This window comes from Lissotriton helveticus, chromosome 1_1, assembly GCF_964261635.1.
Source record: "Lissotriton helveticus chromosome 1_1, aLisHel1.1, whole genome shotgun sequence".
NCBI lineage: Eukaryota > Metazoa > Chordata > Amphibia > Caudata > Salamandridae > Lissotriton > Lissotriton helveticus.
Window position 1 is genome coordinate 622,799,188 of NC_136057.1, and position 20,911 is coordinate 622,820,098.

General features: G+C 44.2%; 1 protein-coding gene across 1 annotated transcript in view; it reads left to right on the plus strand.

The window, feature by feature from the left end:
- Nucleotides 1-1,215: 1,215 nt before the first annotated feature.
- LOC144770289 (poly(U)-specific endoribonuclease-like) overlaps nucleotides 1,216-20,911 on the plus strand; it is a 364,086-nt gene continuing 344,390 nt past the window's right edge. Inside the window, exon 1 of the mRNA XM_078654688.1 lies at nucleotides 1,216-1,358. Within this exon, the coding sequence (XP_078510814.1) occupies nucleotides 1,348-1,358 (11 nt within the window). The 5' untranslated portion in view covers nucleotides 1,216-1,347. The remainder of the gene's footprint in view (nucleotides 1,359-20,911) is intronic.

Sequence of the window (20,911 nt, forward strand, 5' to 3'; positions counted from 1 at the left end):
CACGGGAGATCAAGTACAGGGGAGGCAGCACAGCGTGCATGCAGCCCTATAGTAAAACTAGCGGCTTTGAACCTGGAACTCTAGAGCCTCTCAGGTTTCACTTTTATGTGCAAGACCACAAAGGTGTGCTGCCAGCAAGAAAGCTGAACTGATTAGCCTTCCCCTTGATCAATGGTATGGCTAATGTTCAGAGCCACCTCCACTGCTGCTTGGGAAATGATCACCTTGGAGCAAAACACGCGCTCATTAAAAGTAAAAGTAAAGGTTAGTATTATAATGTAATGGAGCCGGCTGGACCCCAAAACCCACTCTCCATCCGGAGGTAGTAGGGGAAAAATACAGATTTACCGAACTCACCTTGGAAAGGAGATATTTTTATTTTAACCGTGAAGTTGTCAAATTAATTTGTGCAGTTGCATTTAATTAAAAATATATAATTTTTGAAGTGATGAAAATCTGCAACTTTGTTAACAGGAGGGAATACAAATGCACTCATTTCTTCGCGTGTTTTTTGAGCAAATGCTAAAGGAAATTGGGATTGCATTTTGGAGTATAAAATGCATTTCGTTACATTGTTTTATTGTGAATAGAAAACTAGCACACTTCGTTTTTGGCAATCTATTTAATTTCGGTACAGAAGATCAACCTTGCCCTAGGCGTGGCATGGAGACAGCTTTAAATGACTCGCCAGCCTTGTGTAAAACAAAAACACCAAAACTGCATACATTTATAGATACATACATAGAACGATTTTGGATCAACAGTCTCCATCCATTGATCTGTTTCACCACCATTCCCTTCATTTTTATTTGCACGTTCAATGCCAGAACAGAATGAGTTTGAGCTATTGGCATTGTAAATGGCAATACCTTTCATTTATGTTTTAAAAACCAATACGTAAATAAAAGGCATTGTCATTTACAATGCCAACAGCTCAAACTCTCACAAATGCGAGACCTATTGCATTGCAAATGCTTGTTTTAGTCACATGAGAGCCATAAAACAATAGTTCCCTTCATCGTTAACTATACGTCCGGAGATGCTTAGAGAATACATAGCTACAGTGTTCTTTGACTGTTCTGTTATATAGAGATCTCGCGAGAACAACGATGCAGACTCTGCATGTTCTTTCACTTCGAAAAGTGATATAACGGAGTCCAGCTGGCATACGCGCCTGGTGATTGGCCAATGGAACTCCTATGAAAATGGAAACACTTCACTACAAAGATGCAAACAAATGAGCTGGCACACCCACAGCGCCCCGCCCACTGTTAAAAGTGTCAAGTTTACATTGTGCATCCTGTTCAGCAGTGAGTCGAACAGAGGGTTACAGTCTTTGGTAGCAGCATGTCCTCCAGGTAAGCCGCTTATTATTCAGCAGTCTTCAAAAGTTGCATGCATAGTTGTATGAGAGGTTTCGTTTTATCGAGCTTGAACATTGTTGCCCGCACACAGTTAATGCGTGCACCCGCGAGCACTGGGTAAACAGATGCTACGCTGACGGGCACGCGCTCTATGAGCGCTGTCGTGAGTTGGTAGATTCAGTGCAGCAGGCGAGGTTTCCCCTGATTAAACCTTGTGGGGTGGTCGGGGGCATGGGGGGTTCTTGCAGGGCGGAGTATTAGGTCAGCCCTCTTCTCTCGCTCCGTCCAGTAAAGGTGCCCCCGCGTAAATTAGCAGCTCCCCTCACCATGTGATATCCACAGCCAGGGCAGACACCTTATAAGTTCATACTCGACCTCAATTATTAGTGTCGGGAGCCGTATAGACTATAGAGACGTGAATGTAAAACCAGGATTTACATTCCGGAACTAAATCTCGCGCTCATACATAGTTGTTGTCTTCGATATCGCTGAGCAGAGGGCCATACGGGTGTGTGGCTGCTACACAGAGTAACACGCACATCAGTCAAACAACCCCATCAGGGCTTTGTAAATGTATTTTAGCGCTATTGGGTAGTACTTTTTTTGCACACCATCTACAACGTGTGTGCGAACTTCTCTTGTAATGTCACGTGCACTTGAATAGGGAGAGCGTGCAGATTAATTGTGTTTGCCTATTTTATGTTGGCAAATGAATACCCGATTAAGGAGTCTTTTGACATTTAAAAGTCCTACGTTTTGTTGCTCCTAGAGAGCATAATGGCAGATGTTTGTCGTGTGCACTATGATGATGCTATTCTGTCTGTAAGGAATTGTGTGACATGGAGTGGATTTGTGTAATGGAATTGTGGCATGGTTTACAGTCAAATTATGTGGATAGTAATTATGTGGTATTGAATCTACTGGAATTATGTGTAGTGGGATTGTGTCGCATCGAGTGTAATTATGTGGAATGGTATTTTGTGTTGCCGAGTGGTATATAGTGGAGTTATGCTGATTGGAAATATGTGGCGTGGTTTGGAATATATATATGCCGCTTGTTGCTTTGTGACACAGAGTGGTTTTATATGGGGTGTATTTATGTGGTATTGAGTAGAGTATAATGAAAAAAATTAAGAGCTAGCTCTTGCCTAAAACAAACAGGTTAGCTGCCCCATGTTATTATGGCTCGTGAGATATGGTAAATTTATTTGGAACTCCTAATCTTTTATTATAATTTTTTTTAACTAAACAAGGCATTTTTCAATATGAATTAAACCCAAAGATTGTGAGGTGGCGAGATGAAACCTAAGTGTCTGATTTTACAGGATAAAGTCTTCTTCTCTGCTCATCTTGCTGTCTCTGAAAAGCCCCCCCCTCCCGAAATTGACTTAACCATCATGTGCAATTGAATTTCGGAGACGCTGCCAGAGTGGTTTGCACTCCTTTTAGGAGAGACTCTTCTTTGTATCAGTCAGTCCACCCCCGCTGGTAGGGGAAGGAGAGAAGTGCTGCTGCTTCTGAGAACGCTTTCCCATCTTTTACCTTGTTACAAATGAGTTCTCCTAGGTAGCCTTAAAAAGAGAACCCTTTGTTTTAGGAAACTTTAAAAATCTTCATCGCTTTACTCATATATGCAGTCTAAGATAATGACAGACTTTAAACACATAGTTTAAATAAGAGGAACCAGGAGCTCCTGGTTCCTCTTATTTAAACTATTCGTATGCACAGCGGGTCGGCCGTGGGACCTATAATTGTTAATCGGAGATAGTCAGTTGACTCCTCCAGCGGCTTTAGTGATCAACAACACTTCAGCTAGATCATCTCCCTCCCCGCACCCCAACCCAACCCCCCCTTGGGTGCCCCACCTGGCACCATGGAGAATAAACAAGGTCTACGTTTCGATGACGACCTGGTAACAGAAATCCTGAGAACACTATCAATCCTGGACACAGATGGCTTGACAGCAGTCAAGAGTAATGCAGGAGATTGGAATTCCATCCTATCCATGAAAAAACAGCTGGTAAAGATCTTAATACACGGAGCAATTATGACCGAATACCTTAAGGCAAATATAGCTCCAATGGGACTGATTATGACCAGTGTCCCCCCACATCTTCCTGGAAGATACACAATTCAAGGAAGAATGGTTCCTGGTGGCGTGGAAATGCACCAGGGACTGGTTAATCTTAATAATCAAGATGGCCAAATGACTAGTAGATGATCTAGCAATAATGATTACTGTTGCATAGAGTACATTGAAAACCAGCATTATGATTTCAACCTTTAAAAGTAGGTTGGCTGAAATAAATAACGAAACATCGGAAAACATGGAGTACCTTATGAAACAAAAGATAACACAACTACAAAAAGATATAAAGAAGTTCAGTAAGGAGAAAGTTTATGCTTATCAGAAAGAGGACTTCCAACCTTCAAACGAAGATCCATGGGGAGATGGCAGAGATTGAAGATGTCAATTTCCCAGTGACATCAACTTTAAAATCCTAGTTTTTGACTGAATTTACAAGATAACGACAAATTCTCAAATATTTGGCCAAACTTAAAATCCTAGAGGTCCTCACAAATACCAACCTTCATTACGTCTGTTTTATATGGATTTAACTTCAGCCAATTGCTGCCCTTTCACATCCAGCAGCAGTTTTCTAACAGGGCAGTCCTGGCTAGTTAACAATTCAACAAGATATAATCTAAAGAATTGGTGGTGGTGAGGTAGTGTTTTAAGAAAAGCAAATGCTTTTTGGTCTAAACGGGATTTCGAATCTACAACTGAAAAAGCTCTTAGATATATGTACCATTACAATTCTTTACATTCGTTATAGAAACTGAGTTTATCACAAAGAAATAATGATCTTGAATGCTCACTTTCACAAACACATGACTTGCTTGATGCTCATAGCGTCTTTAGCCGATTTTTTTTACATTTTATTACTGCAACATCATGTGAGTGAACTTTAGAGAGCCTATTGTTAGGACTGACTGACCAGTCATTATCTATTATGATTTTTACAGACGCATCTCCCCATGCTAATGGACTGCAGCTTGCTTTATGGCATGACCAGATTGAAGTTAATTATTCAAGAGCTTTTATAGTTTCTTGGTAGTTTTGGGATGAATAATGATAAGGCCAGTTTTTCCAGTAAAAAATAGATTGTTTATTTAAGCATTGTTGCAAAACAATTGTTGTCAGTTTCATGGTCATTAAATAAAATTCTAACAAGAATGGTTCTGCACAGGTACATAGAATGTAGAGTAGGGGGTACGTGTTTTTTTTCACAGGACATATAGCCTTTTGTTGCATTTTGTCCCTTTAACAAGTAAAATCGTTTTAAAAAAATGCCACACTCCTGTACCTCAAGTAAAATAGTTATAAAACAAAAATCCACACTCCTGTTCCTTCAGGTTTATGTAGGGTTTATACAATGTATAATTAATTGACTCATTATCTTTTGCTATGTTGTTCCAGGGGAGTATCCAAACCAGATACCACTGGTTTGGTCAAATATACACTCACATTTAACATGGGAACCAGCCAACAGTACCACATGCGTACACAAATTCACCCTGGGTGTCATTTCATGGTCTTGGCATTACATTCAAGTGGAACTTCACATAAGTGACGCTAGTACGCACCATGCTCTTCCTAAACACGAAAACTTTGTGGTATGCTGCCACCACTGCTTCCGGATAGAGACAGCATTCTCCTGTCAGCTCAATGGTATGCTTGGTGAGCCACTCAAGTCAACAGAACCATGCTCTGGGTCTCAACTTACGGGATAACCTAGGCGCTAGCATGCACATATGATGTTCCTAGATGCTGGGCCAAAAAAAGTATATCAGAAAAGGATACCAGATATCAGATGCTGGTTGCATGTCTGTGTTACCATGCAGTGGATATTCTTGTCCCAACAGCTTCTCAAAGGTCAAACTTTTTGCTTAAAACTTAGAAACTAGGAAATAAAATATTCCTGCTTCACATCTTATTTGGATTCCTGGGCACCTCTCAGCAATGGTCACTATAGGCAATGTATTATGTACCATATATTTAGAGACGGACCTGTTACTCCCCCGCCTCAGATGTTCACTCAAACGGGCCTTCTTAGATAACCCATTGCTTAAAACATTCTGTGTAAGCATGATGATAGTATCCCACCGCTTCCGTCTGCCCATTTAAGAATATGGGTCCTTCAATCCTGATTCTTACATAACAAAATCTAATTGAGCTACTGCAGCACCAAGTTAGTTGAGGCTTTGGGTGTTAAGATCTCTAATCAAATCCCTGCCTTAGATCCCCTCATCCTAATGGCTTTATGTGCAAACGGTGCCGGCGTTTACGTTTAGGGATTCCCAATGTTGATGTTTTTTTAAATCCTATCCTTAGTCAATCTGGGTCATAGTTATTACATATCCTCCTTTTATTGTTTCTATATTTATTAGTGATTTCTTGAAAAGGGAACTCTACCTTTTTGTTTATATATGAGTGTTGCATGGGTAAGGGACCAGCACAGACACCAAGTTGGGGCAAAGAGGTTTTTATTGCTTTTAACAAAGTTTTCTGTCTTGTTGTCAGACTTTCTGGGGAATGTCTTACAAAGTCCGCCTTGTGGTAAGGGCTCGGTTCTCTCCCGGTTTCTCTTCTCACTTGTTCCCTTCTGGACTGGCGGCGGCTTCCCACAGACTCCGGGTCCATGCGGCAGGAACCATAAAGAAAGGGAGACAAATGTAAGTTTCCTTGTCCCTCTGTTTAAAGTGAAAGGGAGGGTAGTGAGGGGACACCCAAACACACGTGATACATTTGTAATCCGGTTCCGTTAGGCGACATGCTCAAGTGTATGTGCACAAAAACAAAGCAAGCAAAAAGAAAAGAAATAAAAAAAAAAGTTAGTCGAGGACACGGCTTCCAGAACTACGGGGGTGCTCTGTCCCGCCTCCCCACACAGCCCGCGAAGCGTTTGCGTACCTGCACAAGCCACGCTCCTCCAGGAGCGTGGCTGGGCGGCTTGTGGGGTCGTTTGCCTCCTGGCTCCTCCAGACGTCCTCGGTTCCCGGTCTCCGCGTCTTCTTCTTTCTTCTCGGGTCTGACGTCTCCAAACAGCTCCACTGTCTCGCCTTCCGTCACATCTCCCTTTTCGGTGTTGGGTTACACCTCCTTCCGGGATTCCCTCTGAGTTAAGGACGTGTAGGAGTGGACATCGAGGGGCGGAGTCACGTCCTTCGGGATTCCCCATTCGTAGATGTTTCCCTCCAGCGAGTCGTCTAGGCAGGACGGGCTTCTGGTCTCGGTTGTCCATGGGTCCTGTCGGGGAGAAATGAAAGCTACAGAGGGAGATTTAGCGATCCACCAGTCCTCGTTGTCTGTGCCTTTCGTCTTAGGTAAGCCTGTCATGTCACAATGAGGCCATGGACCAAGGTATAAATATTGCATGGCCTTAAATATTTAACCATTATATATAGATGCCAATTAGAAATGTTTTTGGGAAACAGTTGGAACCAGTGGTTAAATAAGGAGATTGGCTATCTGAACAGGCAGCAATGTGAGTGAGTGACGAGATTCTATGAAGTGCAACTCAATTTTTGCAAGTCTAGCATTGATTTCTACAGAATGGATCCTCACCAAAACTGTTTAGATGGTTTATCGTAGAGGTCCATGGAAGCTGAGATTTCTAGTACCTTGTTGGCCTGACAATTGTCGACTGGTCACTGGTTTAGGATGGCCACTGTCTTGCTCCATTATGGTGGATTCCAGTATAAGGGTGCAGTAGGGCGCATCTAATCTCCTCAACCAATGAAGGACTAGCAGTCACTAACTATACTGCCAATATCAAAAGCACAGAAAGGAGTATAGGCCTCCCTGGAGAGATAATCTAAATGAAGATTTAAGTTACTATCCTGTAGATCTTTTTCATGGGGATACCAGTCTTGATTTCTCGTTCGCAAAATACAGCAGGTGAGCGAGGAACGAATGAAAGCTTCTGTTAAAAGAATTTTTTTTTTGTCAAATTTATTTTAATTCGCATTTTATGTACATTTAGTAGCAACTTTTATAGAGTATAGTCAACTAAGCCAAATTGAGGTTGAGCTTTCACATATAACAGAACCCAGGGCGTTTCCTTGTTTGGTATATAGAAATACAGGTACAGTTTCACATAGTGTAATGGCGATGAGTATAGTGTGTAAAGGAAACGTACACATTCAACCCGTCTCTTCTTTTGCGACGAGTTTCACATTAAACCCTTCCAATGTGGAAGGTACCCTGCAAATGAATGAACAACTTTCCCCCCCACCCCCGCCAACAAAGAAAGTAAATGGTGGTGGTGATAGGTGTTTAGTGCATTTTACATTCTTGTCCTGCGGAAGATTTGTCACATGATCTTGCTTGTGTAGTGCCGACCCTCTCTAGGAGTCCCTACAGGAGTGTCTCTGTGGATTTTATCTTGTGTTCATTTATCCATGATCTAGAACTGGAAGAGATGCATGTCTCTGACTGAGGGTGGGCAAACTGCCAGAGGGAGCCCCTGTGTAAGATAGGAGACTTGTGGCCCCCATTTGTACTCAACATTTTTATAATCGTCATTGAAGATATCTGTCATTCTCTCTAGACATGGTATTTTCCAGAGTCGAGACTGCCCCTTAGAAAGGGTGGGGGCCGCTTTCTTCTTCCAGGCCGCCGCGATTGCGGTTTTGGCCAACCCTAGACATGATCACAAAATGGGCTTGTCCTTTCTGGTTTGATGTTCCAGGGGGGGTCCCTAATGCCCAGGAGCACTCCCTCTATAGAGGTTGGTATGGGGTATCCCAGCATGTTTTTGATGTGTGCGAGTATCTCTTCCCAGAAGGGTTTGATTGCGGGACAGGCCCACCATATATGTTGAAAGTCGCAGAGGAAACCACAGCCTCTCCAGCACATATCTGAGGTATTCGGAAATATCCTTTTAAGTTTGGTCGGGTGAAGATACCAATTCAGTAGAGTTTTTCAGTGAGCTTCTTGTAAGTCTAGGGAATGGTTAAATTCAGCAGTATCTGACAATCCGGCCCATTCCTTTTCAGATATGTCTCTCTATACTATTCCCTCCCACATAGCCATATATCTAGGTCTCGGGGAACGCGTTGTGGCAAGTAAGGAGCTATATAAAAAAAGAGATTACCCCCCTCATGGAGCAAACCTTTTGCACAAATGTTTCGGATCTAGTTCTCTCTTGTGTGGCAGCATCTCGGATCTGAGGGGTGAGAGCCCAGTGTTTGAGCTGCAGATAGTGGAAATGTTCGTCTGGGTCTGGGTGGAACTCCCTCCAGCAATTCTCAAATGTTAAAATATTGTAGTTGTGTAAGAGATCTGACGGCATGAGGCATCCACCCTATTTCTATGAGTTGAAGGGGCCTTCGCCGAGTGCTAGGAGAAAGGCCGGGTTGAAGTGTATCTGTGTGTATGGTGAGAGGAACGTGGTCCATTCCTCTCCCCAGTTATTGAGTCCCATACCTTCAGGGTAGTGCATGTGGGGGTGCTAATGTATGTGTTGGCTGGTCTATCCTCTTTGGGCTTCCATATAAGGTCCCAGACCGTCCTCCCTGCAATAGCCCTATCCATATGCTGCCAATGTTTCTCCGATTCCCTTTTGGACCATTCCACTACTATGCTGAGTTGCGCTGCCTTGTAATATAGGCCAAAATCAGGTAGCCCTACCCCTCCCGCATCTCTCTGTCGTCTTAAAATGTGAAACGGTAGACGTTCCCTTCCGCCTTGCTAGACAAAGTGAGTGGTTAGTGATCTGATTTTAGGAAGGAGGTCACTAAAAGTGGGTGTATTCCCGTAGTCTACCTGCCTCAGCCTCTGGGATCGTGAGATTAAGAATAAAGGATTTATCCAGGTTAATTTTAAAGCCGCCACTTTCTCAACTCTGGCTAATTCTGCTTGTAGTGCAGGTAGTGAGAGCGAAGGCTCAGTGAGAGATAAGAGGATATCATCCACAAAAAGTGATATTTTGTGGTTATCTCTCCCAAAGGGAATCCCCTTTATCTCCTGGTTGTCCTGGATATACATCGCCAGTGGTTCAATGCTTAGAGTAGACAGGGGTGACAATAGTCACCCCTTCTTGCCCCTCTGGTAAGGGGAAAAGGAGCAGACAACGTCCCATTAACCTGTACTCTAGCTCGGGGTTTAGTATAATTAGCCCTGATCATATTGATGAATTTATCTGCGAAGCCAAAGTGTTTAAGCGTATTAAACAGGAATGCCCGATCCACCCTATCAAAAGCCTTTTTGGCATCCAGCCCCACGAGAACCGCCGGTATCTTGCACTTGGTCGCCTTCTCGATCAGATGTATTGTCTGTCGAATGTTGTTGTGGGTGTGCCTGCCTTTTATGAAGCCTGACTGATCAGGGTGGATTAGTTTTGGGTTCAGTTTATTCAGCCGTTCTGCCAATATAGCCGAGTAGAGGTTCGCACCTAAATTCAAAAGCGCAATAGGTCGGTAGGAGGCGCGGAGGTGTGCCTTTTTCCCCAGTTTTGGGATCCCTGCTATTACTGCCTCAGCCATCGAAGGGGTCACCCATACATCTTCTGCCATTTTGTTGAAGAGTTGGGTAAGGTGTGGGATGATCTCAGCTGCGAAGGTCTTATAAAAATGCACTGTTAGACCATAAGGACCTGGCGCTTTGTTAGGTTTGAGTAAATTAAATGCTGTACACACCTTCCTGTGATATGGACCTGAGGATTTTGTTGTGGACCCGACAGGCCTTAGGGAAATTCAGAGTCTGGAGGTGTCTCTTTTGTGTTTCAGTATCCCGTGTCTCCCCCGTGTATAAATGTTCGTAAAATGCCCCGAATAATTCTGCCTTTCCTGTGTCTACGGACACTAACCTGCCCTCTCTGTCCTGTATACTTCCGATGTATTCCTTTTCCCTTTTTTCCTTTAATTGTCTCGCCATGTGCCTGCCTATTTTGTTTCCCTGCTTGTAGGATATCTTACACAGCCACAATAAGGTGTATTATGCTCTATTGTTGTATATCGCTTTAAGTTTTCCTCTATGCACGGTAAGTTTGCGTTGTGATACCCTGGTTGGTGTGGCCTTATGTGCTTTCTTTCTCCGTCCGCTCCATTTCCGCCTCTGGGCTTACTCTCTCTTTGGTTCTCTGCCTGTTGAGGGTGGCATTGAGCTCTAGACAGTTACCGCTTGTGACCGATTTGAATGTGTCCCAATTATTGAAGGCAGAAGTGTCCTGGGGTAGGGGAAGCCAGGAAGTACCATCTAGATGACTTGGGTCTGACGTTGCTCCAGCTAAGACAAATTGAGACCAGACATTTATCAGAGATCAAAAGCTGAATTTTTTTTGCCTCCTGAAGTGAGTCCAGCAGGCTCTGGCTAATAAAAACGTAGTCAAGCCTGGAGTTTGTGCGGTGGACATGTGGGAAAAAAAGTGTAATCTCTGGTTGTGGGGTAGAATGTGAGCCAGGCATCTCTGAGACCAAGATCATGTATTGTCTGTTGTGGGGAAGGAGCGCGTCAGTGTTCTGTGAGGGTGTGTACTATTTAGTTCAGCTTGCCAGGTGAGGTTGAAATCACCTAAGAGGATTGTTGGTCTCTCCGCAAACTCTCCCACCTGGTTTAAGAGTGTAGTCAAAAAGGCGGGCTGGCCCACGTTGGGTGCATAAGCTGCTACAAAGGTGCAGAGTTTCCCCCTTAGTATGCCCTTCACCATGATCATCCGGCCCTCCTTATCTGATTGAACAACCTCTGGCTGGAATTTAGTCGAGCTAAGAAAAAGTAGCGCCACCCCGCGTTGCTCGGTAAATGCTGAAGATCTAGAGATAAGGGGATATTGTTTATGACGAAGTCTCAGCTCTTCAGCCCTTTTTAAGTGTCTCCTGAAGAGCTACAATGTCGAAATGGTGATCTGTAATGTATTTCCAAATTTTTTTGACGCTTCAGTGGAAAATGCAACCCCTTAATTTTCCAAGAAGCTGCGGTGATCACCATGGCCTCATGTTCCTCTCCCTCCCCATTCTCCCAAATCTGGGCATTGCACATGCATTCCCATGTCTCTGATTGCTCTCCCCTGGCTCGTCCCACCCATAGGATTCCCATAGCCTTGAATGTGCACCTGAAAGATGTAACTTGTTAGCCACCCCCATCCCCCGAATCCTCCCCAACACCCAACAAAAACGTAAAGAAAAACCCCAACAATACCAACACTGATGGTTGTCGAATGGCTGCTAAAACTCCTCCTGTGGGAGTTGTCACCCGTCTGGGCATGTTGGTGGATGACTCGGCCGGAGTCCCTATCCATGACCGTCCCAGCTGCCCCAAATGTTCGCCAACTGATGATCAGATACGAGTAGTCCGAGACCTCCTCCGACGTGTGTAGTAGTGATGGCCTCCGTTCCCCTGAAGTTCATTGTCCTTACAAGTTAGACCTCTATAGTGGGATTGTTGCTCCTCTGGCATCTGTTGTTTTCTGGAGCACGTCTCTTTGTAATGTTCGATCATTTATGGGCTGCTCTCGTGCTTGTGTTCCATTGTGGGATTTTTCGTGCTGCCTTGTTCCATCCTCTTTAACTCCTCTTGAGAGTTCCCTGCCTCGATAGGGGGTAAGCCCAACAGTCTTCTTCTAGTTCAGTGACGTGCCGCGTCTTATTATCCACCTGTCTTTGACATGGTCTTCACGTACCTTTGAAGTAATGGATCTAAATTGTTGCCGCCTCGCCAGAATTGCAGGCACCAGATCTTGGTAGAAGTTGCACTTAAACCCCTGGAAGGAAATGTCATTCTTTTTCCGGGCCTCCTGCAGGACAGCTTCCTTTACTTTAAAGGAGTGGAACTTCGCCAGGATATCTCTTGTCCGTCGTCGTTCACCAGTTGCCGGCCCCCCTACCCGGTGCGTGCTCTCCAATTTAATCCTGAGTTGCTGTGGGCTGAGGATTTCCGCGAAGAGACCCTCCGGGAAGGCCTCCAGATCAGGCCATTTTGCCCCTTCCTCTAGTCCTGGACCCGAATGTTATCTCTCCGTGCTCTGTTTTCGAAGTCTTCTGATTTCAGATGCACTAGCTGTAATTGGCACTGGAGATCTTGCATCTTGTCGTGTGCATCCACCGTCTGTTTGTCGAGCTCTTGAGACTGAGATTAGAGATCCAGTACTCTCCTGCCCTTTGAGTCCAAATCTTGCTGAAGCGTGGCTATGCGCGTATTTAAGCCTGTTTTGAGTTGCTCCATGGAGGCTTTGATGTCCTGATTGAGCTGGGCGCGCAGTTCCGTCTTGAATTCTCGCAGAGACGCCTTGAAGTCTTTTTTTAGTGAAGGCCATGTTGTCCGCGGCCTTGTTGTGGTGTCTGTCTTTTCTCCACCGGGGTGAAGAAGTTGGATACCTTATTCGTCACCTTCTTAGGCAGCATAGGTACGGACCCAGTATCTTTCTGGCGACTGCGTTTGGCGTGATGATCGTGGAGTGTGTTTGCTGTCCTCCTCCCCAGAATGCCCAGTGCCTGTAGTTGTTAAAATATTTTACCTGCTAGAGGAGAAAATTCTAAAAAACACCCAGAGGTGAGTAGCGTACTTTAGGAAGAAGGGCTGGTCTGTCAACTTCCTTTGATCTGCAGGGATACAGTGGTGAATGAAACTTACATTGAGTTTGTACATCCCTGTATTGTTACATCCCACCAAAGAGGGCAATATTGCCCATTGCAAACCACTCCAGCACTTTGGGCCTCGAACAAGGGAACTCAAGTATTATGATCACACCCCTTAGGGGCTTGAAACTCCCTGTGGCTCTGAGCAACCCCCTTCTCCTGCAGCTCCCATAGTCAGTGAATGACAGCTGTGGCCAGAGTTGTGCAGCTGATTTGAATGATTCCTGCAGCAACTGTCACTCAGTGAGAGCAGTAACTACACAAGGTGGGAGAGCAAAACCTCCACAGTCCCTTTCTCTCTCTTTGCCCAGCCAAACTTCTTAGCCCCTTCAATTTGGCAGGCTAACAATAGAGGCAGGGGCTGCAGAAGCCTCCTACTGCATAACAGTAATGATGAAAACCAAGGCACGTGGGAGGAGGTTTTTCCCTCCCTTCACATTACCGCAATCTCCATTTCTCCAACTCCGCTGTAAAACTCCACAGATGCTGAGAAGAGGGAGAAACGGATATTCTAGTTCATGCATTGGAGTGTGGACAACAGGAGTATATACTAGAGTTTATAGTTTGCCAAGGGGACCATTGTTTTTAGGAGTGCCCAGTAGTCCGATGTTACACTTCAATTCAACAGAAACTATAAGATTCTTAATTCAGCGTGGCCAAGGAAGTCCGATCCTTCATATTTAGAGCTCTAATCTGTAGACAACACAACACGGGAGGTTAGTGCATCTCCTGAGACAGATCAATGTCACTCTTGTATTTTACAGTCCGATTCTCTGCTTCACAGAATAACAGTGTGCTTCAAACCTATCGCAACCAGACTTCTTTTGAACGTGTTGGGTATCAATTTGTATAGCTGAGGTGTTTGGGCTTGCAAAATATTGGGGTCGTTTGTGTAATACATCCCAATATAATTTTTGCAGACTTCAACGGATCATTTCTGCTGTATGGTATACCCAACAATCTCAGACATGACGTAAGTATTAACTTATGAGATTGTAATTTCAATGCATCTTCCTTCCCATGTCAGAGGCTGAAATAAGTGTTCACTCCATAGGGGCTGAACAGGACATCCTCGTTCTTCACTTCTCATCCATACTTCTCACCCCTGCGAGTTAGTGCATCTCAGTGAAATATCGTAAGCTTTTCCAGACCCACCACCGTGCTGTAGCCCATTCACCTAATGCCATAAACAGAGAAGTCTGAAATGACAGCACATCCTTGGGAGCAGGACACCGCATAAGAAAGCCAGCCAGACGCATAAGCTGCATGTCCTTGAGTACACAAAACGTGCAGTGCATGATAGTGGGAAGTGTTTTTAATTGCTGCTTAGAACACAACAAATAAATTTCCCTCCTAGATCGTACTTATTCACTCATGATATACTTCATTTTCCTTATTTTGCACTGCATCTCAAAAGTACATTAGTGACATAAAGAAGGGAGTCCTATCTCCAACATCAGATTCACGAAAAGGCTGCAGAGTCTAAGTGCAGGGTAGCACCTTCTGGCCCAGCCGAAATTAAATGGCCTATCAAATGTGATAACACGAACGTTTTCAATTTCTCCTAAGAGGTAGTATTCATAAAAACAACAACATACTGGAAGATGAATCCCATAAGCTTTTACTTAATGGTCAAATGTTATAAATCCTCTTCGACTAATCGGTACGGAGTCTGATGCTCTTTTTCAGATAAAAAATGCTTTTTCAGCCGCTCGAGTGTATAAGGTTCATAAGTAGTGCCCGGCCCACTAGCTAACAACTGCAAAACGTCAAATATATCCAGCCTTTAATTGCTGCTTAAACACCAAACAAAAAAAGTTACTTTTTAATTGACCGCGTAAAGGATCAATTTTGTAAAACCATTTACTTGAGTAATTGGAAATTTCCAATAAGTCTCTGAAATCCTGACCTGAATTTAGAGGGTCAAGATTGTTCTCTAGCTTTCTTCAAAACAATTTGTCTGCGTATTCAGGTATGAATAATAATTCCTTACTTATCTCCCCGTGTTGTTGATACACACTAGGAATCCAGGGAAAAGGCCCTGTAGGGGAGACCGTACTACTTCCCGTCTGAATATAAACTCACTGGAAGTATGGCTCAAAATGGCGAAGAAGGGGGAAGAAATTAAAATCCCCGGATGTGATGTAGTGAAGGTACCGGGCACAGAGTATGTTCTGTTCATGGGAGAAGACCTCTTTTAGGACAAGAACCCTCACTCACCCAAAGGTGACATGCTTCATCATAGGGTTCCCTCCTCACACCAGGGCCGCAAGGTCACTGATGTGGGCTACAACTCTTCTGTGCTTGAAGAGGAGCTGAGGTGTTTTAAGGAAGGGACCTTAGATAGTGGTGGTGAGGGGCAGAGTGCAAATGAAGAAAGTTAAAACTGTTTACGGATGCCAGATATCTTGTATTCAGCTGTCTGCTTTCCTGGGACAAGATTAAAAAGAGAGAGGACTAGGGGATATCAGCAAATATACCCCTACAGTAGGTCAACATGTTTCTGCCCTTAAGCAACGCCAGCAAGGGGTCAGGGGCATTCTTCAGGACCAGATAAGTCACTGCATCAAAATCATATACATCAGTGTGTAAGTAAATATACTAACCATCACGTTTCGGTAGCCTGTACTAATGAGTGATGGCCCAGGAATTGCAAGCGAATGGGGTCCACCATCTAGTCTAATGGGCGATGTTTAATACCTCTATCCTTTACTACATCACATCTGAGGATTTTTCTTTCTTCCCCCTCCTTACCCATTTTGAGGCGTACTTTAAGTGGGTTTGTATTATCTCCCTGTGAGGAAGGCACGACATTTTGAACTGAGGCAACCTACTGCACCTATTATCTCACATAACCTCATTGGCAGACATAAAGACGATAGACCCGGACTCAATAGAATTCATTAACTGCCGGGAATTTAAGGCAGATGGAAAAACAAGAGCAACAGGGTCCTCTTCAACAATAGCATATAAAATCAGGGGTGTGGAATTTATTAAAATATCTAATTGTCCATGGGGCAAGTTGCTTCATCAAATCAAATCAAATCAAAGCATTTATATAGCGCACTACTCACCCGGAGGGTCTCAAGGCGCTTGGGGTGGGGGGGGGGGGGGTCTGCTACTGCTCGAACAGCCAGGTCTTGAGCTGCTTCCTGAAGGCGAGGTGGTCCTGGGTCAGTCGGAGGTGGGTAGGGAGGGAGTTCCAGGTCTTGGCGGCCAGGTAGGAGAAGGACCTTCCTCCAGTGGTGGCTCTTCGGATGCGGGGGAGTTGTTGGTCGATCGGAGCTGGCGTGTGGGGGTGTAGAAGTTGAGGCGGCTGTTGAGGTATCTCGGGCCTTGGTTGTGTAGGGCTTTGTGTGCGTGGGTGAGGAGTCGGAACGTTATTCTCTTGTTGACCGGGAGCCAGTGCAGGTCTCTCAGGTGTCCGGAGATGTGGCTGTGTCGGGGGATGTCGAGGATGAGTCTTGCTGAGGCGTTCTGGATCCGCTGGAGTCTCCTCTGGAGTTTGGCGGTGGTTCCGGCGTAGAGGGAGTTGCCGTAGTCCAGGCGGCTGGTGACGAGGGCCTGGGTGACCGTCTTCCTGGTCTCGGTGGGGATCCACCGGAAGATCTTACGTAGCATGCGCAGGATGTTGAAGCACGACGAGGAGACGGCGTTGACTTGTCTGGTCATGGAGAGGGAGGAGTCCAGGATGAAGCCCAGGTTGCGTGCGTCATGAATCTACTTGTCCTGTAACAAAATCCACTTGTCCCTTTGGTGCCATGTGGTTCGGCGACAAATTATGGCAGCAATCTCATTACATTAGAGCTCTTATGTAGCCTTTCTCATTATGCCAGGGCTCATACCATAGTAATTTTTGTATACTAGCAATCCCTTTATGTTGTCGCGTTTCTGCGGATCTACATACTGGGACTGAAGGTAGTGGTAAGCAATAGTTCCAGGGTTGGAATTCCCTTCTATAAATTCTTGTAAATTCACGAAAGCCATATAGCTGCACTTAATGCAAGGACATATACCAAGGGTGCACTTTTGAGACTTTCTTTAAGAATAGGGCCGCTAATTTGGTCTGGCATTAGACCACAACCTTTTGTGTTTATTAAAATTCTCTCTCCCTCTCTCTGTATCGGTTGGCTTCACTGTGAGTGAAGGCATTAAGCTCTTTCACAAGGAGTATATTGGCACACAAAGTAGTTTTGTTCAGTGGCAGTAACTAATGTGGCAGTGTGTGCTTTTTTTAAACCATTTTTTTTGCTTTTGCCAATGTTTGTTATATTGGTGAGGGCCCGGCAGCTCTCACATCAAGAAGGCTTTACAAAAACCATGCCAAAACAAGTCACGTATTGGCAAAACTAAAAAGCTGACCACTAATTTCAGACCTACTGGCTTTGCCAATGCTTGTTTATTTTTATGTTTCTCATCCTATTGAAACTGGTTACACTGATTTTCCAATATGAATATTTTTGCGAAATACTAGCATGCATCAACACATTTTACTAAATGATGGTGCAAAGAAACGGTACCTGAAATTTCACAGTAGTTTAGCAAAATGTTTTTCTACTTTCATTTTTTTAGGAACATTTTATATTGAAAGCCAAGAGTCATTAATCTTGCACTCAAGCTTCTGCAAATATTTGCATCTAATCATAGAGCATTCTGGGAGAATTATGCATAGCATAATATTGCTAAACTTTGAAACCGTGAGTACACATTTTTATACCTTAACCACTGTCAGTAGTGCAGTCAGAACTTACATTTACTTAGAGCGCTCACCCTTATAATAAAGGTTTTCAAGTTTGAACAGCATTAACATAGGTACACAAATGATAACTTAACTTCAGGTAGTGCCCTTCCCTGGCCCTCAATGTGCTACTGCAAACTGGCAGCCAAAGGGTTTGTGCTGAAGGGGGTTGGGCCTACTTGTCCCAAGGACAAAATACACATTAAAACTTGTTGCCCTTGACCCTAAACAGTATGTCCTGGGCGTCGGGCTATAGGATTTCCACATCCCTGAAAATACTTTAAGAAAGTGACATTCTAAAATCTTGGGGGATAACCATCACCCCGTACTTTAAACCAGGATATCCAGATCTGTTAATCCCAGAACCCCTGAGGGCCCTTGAGACAGCCGATGGCAAACCAATTAAATCAGTGCTGAGAGGAGCCATAGGGTACTGTAATTTTCAACGAGACACCAACCTGAGGAACTAAGAAGCCGCAATGACCTCTTCACACCACAAAGCCCGGGACGAAGACACAAGATGGTTCGCGAGAACCATAAATAACACAAGAGATTGACAAGAGGCTCACCCATTGAACACAGCTAACACATTAAGGACAGTACGCATCTGTTCCTGGAATGTGAATGGGCTTGCCAAAAAACTAGCGGACTTGGACTTTGTCACCTATGTCAGGGCCTTCGATATAGTGGCACTACAAGAAACGTGGGTGACAGGACCCGCCTCACCTTCAAGGATTTCTGCGTTTCTTTGGAAATGCCATCAGGGGAGCAAAATATGGTCATCTACAAGGACGTTTGGTCACATATGTCACCAATTCAGTTGCCCATTCTGCTCGCATCTTCGGCTCCCCAATACAGTCATCTCTAGCAGTCATTATCTCCTTCTCATCACAATCATCAAATAAAAAGGATTCTAATATCATGTTACTAAATGTGTACATTCAACCAAAAAATAAAATCAAATTAATTAAGGAAATGTGCAACTTTGTGGAAACATGTATAAGCGAGGGACCCACAACTGACCTTATCTTAACTGGGGACTTAAATCACAATTTAATGGGATCCTCTGCGGACGAAGAAGTGCTTGCGCAAAACGCAATTTGGAAAATCCCGCAGCAAGGAAAACCTCACGCTTGCAGACAAACCAAAATAGGACAAACGACCGTGGAGGTTCTGGAACATCTTAATCTAAGGGCATTAAACGGTAGATCACCGAGCTCTGCAAAAACAAGTTCGATTCTGGACTATACTTTCATCTCTTGGTCTTTCCCAACAAATTGCATCATTCGAGCTGGGTAATAAAGGAGACAGTGATCATCGGCCCCAAGAAATATCACTGAGCACAGTCATTCCAACATTTGAACGCTGCCGGGAGCCCCAAGGATCAACTGTTACTATCAACTTCAGAAGAATTAAATTTAAGATAGCCGCAGGTAGCGAGAGGCTGGTAACTGCAAAAAAACATTATGCTGCGAGGGTCGGAGAGGGTGAAGGGGAGAAATGGAGAAACTTCCTACTAGAAATGGAGGCATATGCGACTAAGATCAAACCACTAAAACTCCAACGATTCAGCGGCACCAAACCAATATCTTATAGCGCTAAGCAAGAAATGAAGCTTGCAAAAAAAGGATCCAACAATTATTGACACCTTCGACACAAGCCCAGCGATGAACCACACTTACAAGAACTAAGGAAACCGAGGGCAGTTCTCAAAAAATTTAAACGGGATGCGGATAGAGCTATGGAGGAGGATTTATGGGCTAAACTGCATGACTATGACAAGCATAACAATAGCACCAGATTCTGGGCCACCATAAACCAGTTCATTTACCATAATCATGATGGTGTCTACAAACATCACAGAAGAAGTCTGGGTAAAATTTCTTGGGTCTCACTTTCAACAAGGCACTGAACGTAGCGAGAAGCCCCAAGCCTGTCAAATTGAACCTGACTTCCAACGACACTCAAGGACAGGGTCAAAATCAATCACGTCGACCCTTGGAAATCTGGGCCAGATCAACCAAATAACGGCCAGCAAATGACGCAAATCGACGCTATCAAAAAGGCAGATAGGAAAGGGGAGACGAGAAGGTGCTCCTGGCCCAAATTGAATTCCACCAGTACTTTATAAACAGGAGGCAACCTTCTGGTCAGAAGCACTGGACCCACTTTTCGGAGAAATCAGATTGCTGAACATCCTGCCCAGCTCATGGAATGGATCAGTCATTTCCCCGATCAATAAATCTGAAGACACGCTGGAACCTCATAATCATCGTTTAGTAGCTCTACTAGACAACAAAGCAAAATATTTTTCTGGCTTGTTATTGGAGGACCTTCAGGCTTGAGTGAAGGAAAAATCAGTAATACCTCTTCAACAGACTGGCTTCACAAAATCAGTAGGGACAATAACCAACATATTAAGCATGGCAATGCTTATGGACAAGGCAACAGCATCACGATTGTCACTTTACCTCTGCTTTATTGACTACAAGGCTGCTTTTGATCATGTTAACCACACCAGACTTTGGTCTAAAATAGAGCACTGGGGACTTCCTCAGCCCCTACTCAACCTGATCATAAACCTGCATACCGACACGTGGCTACAGGTAAAGTTGGGTAATGGAACCTTTCTATCAAAATGCATTCCCACCGACAAAGGCCTGAAACAAGGCTGTGTTTTGGCATCCACTCTCTTTAACCTGTATACAGCCGATCTAATTCCGCTGCCAATCGGCTGCAACTCACATGCCCCGAAACTAGGAGACATGGCACTTCCCTGTCTCCTCTATGCAGATGATATAGTCCTGATTAGCAAAACAACAGTAGGGTTACAACATCTCCTAAATACAATATGGGACTATTCACAAGCAAATGATTTAACGATCAACCCAGACAAAACAAGAACAATGGTCATCGGGAACAAAAGGCGACAAACCGCAGCCTGGTTTTGGGGAGAGACCAGATTAGAAGGTACAACAGAGTACAAATATCTCGGCGTGAAATTGGATTCCGGCGGCCACTTCCTGGCGCCGAAGAACAGTATAAGGCAAAAATGTTTAATAGTAGCAACTTCCCTAAAAACCTTAAATTCTAAATTATCTGGACCATCTATTCTGTCACTCGCAGAGGTGGTTCGTGCAAAACTCCTACCAACAATCACCTATGGTAGCGA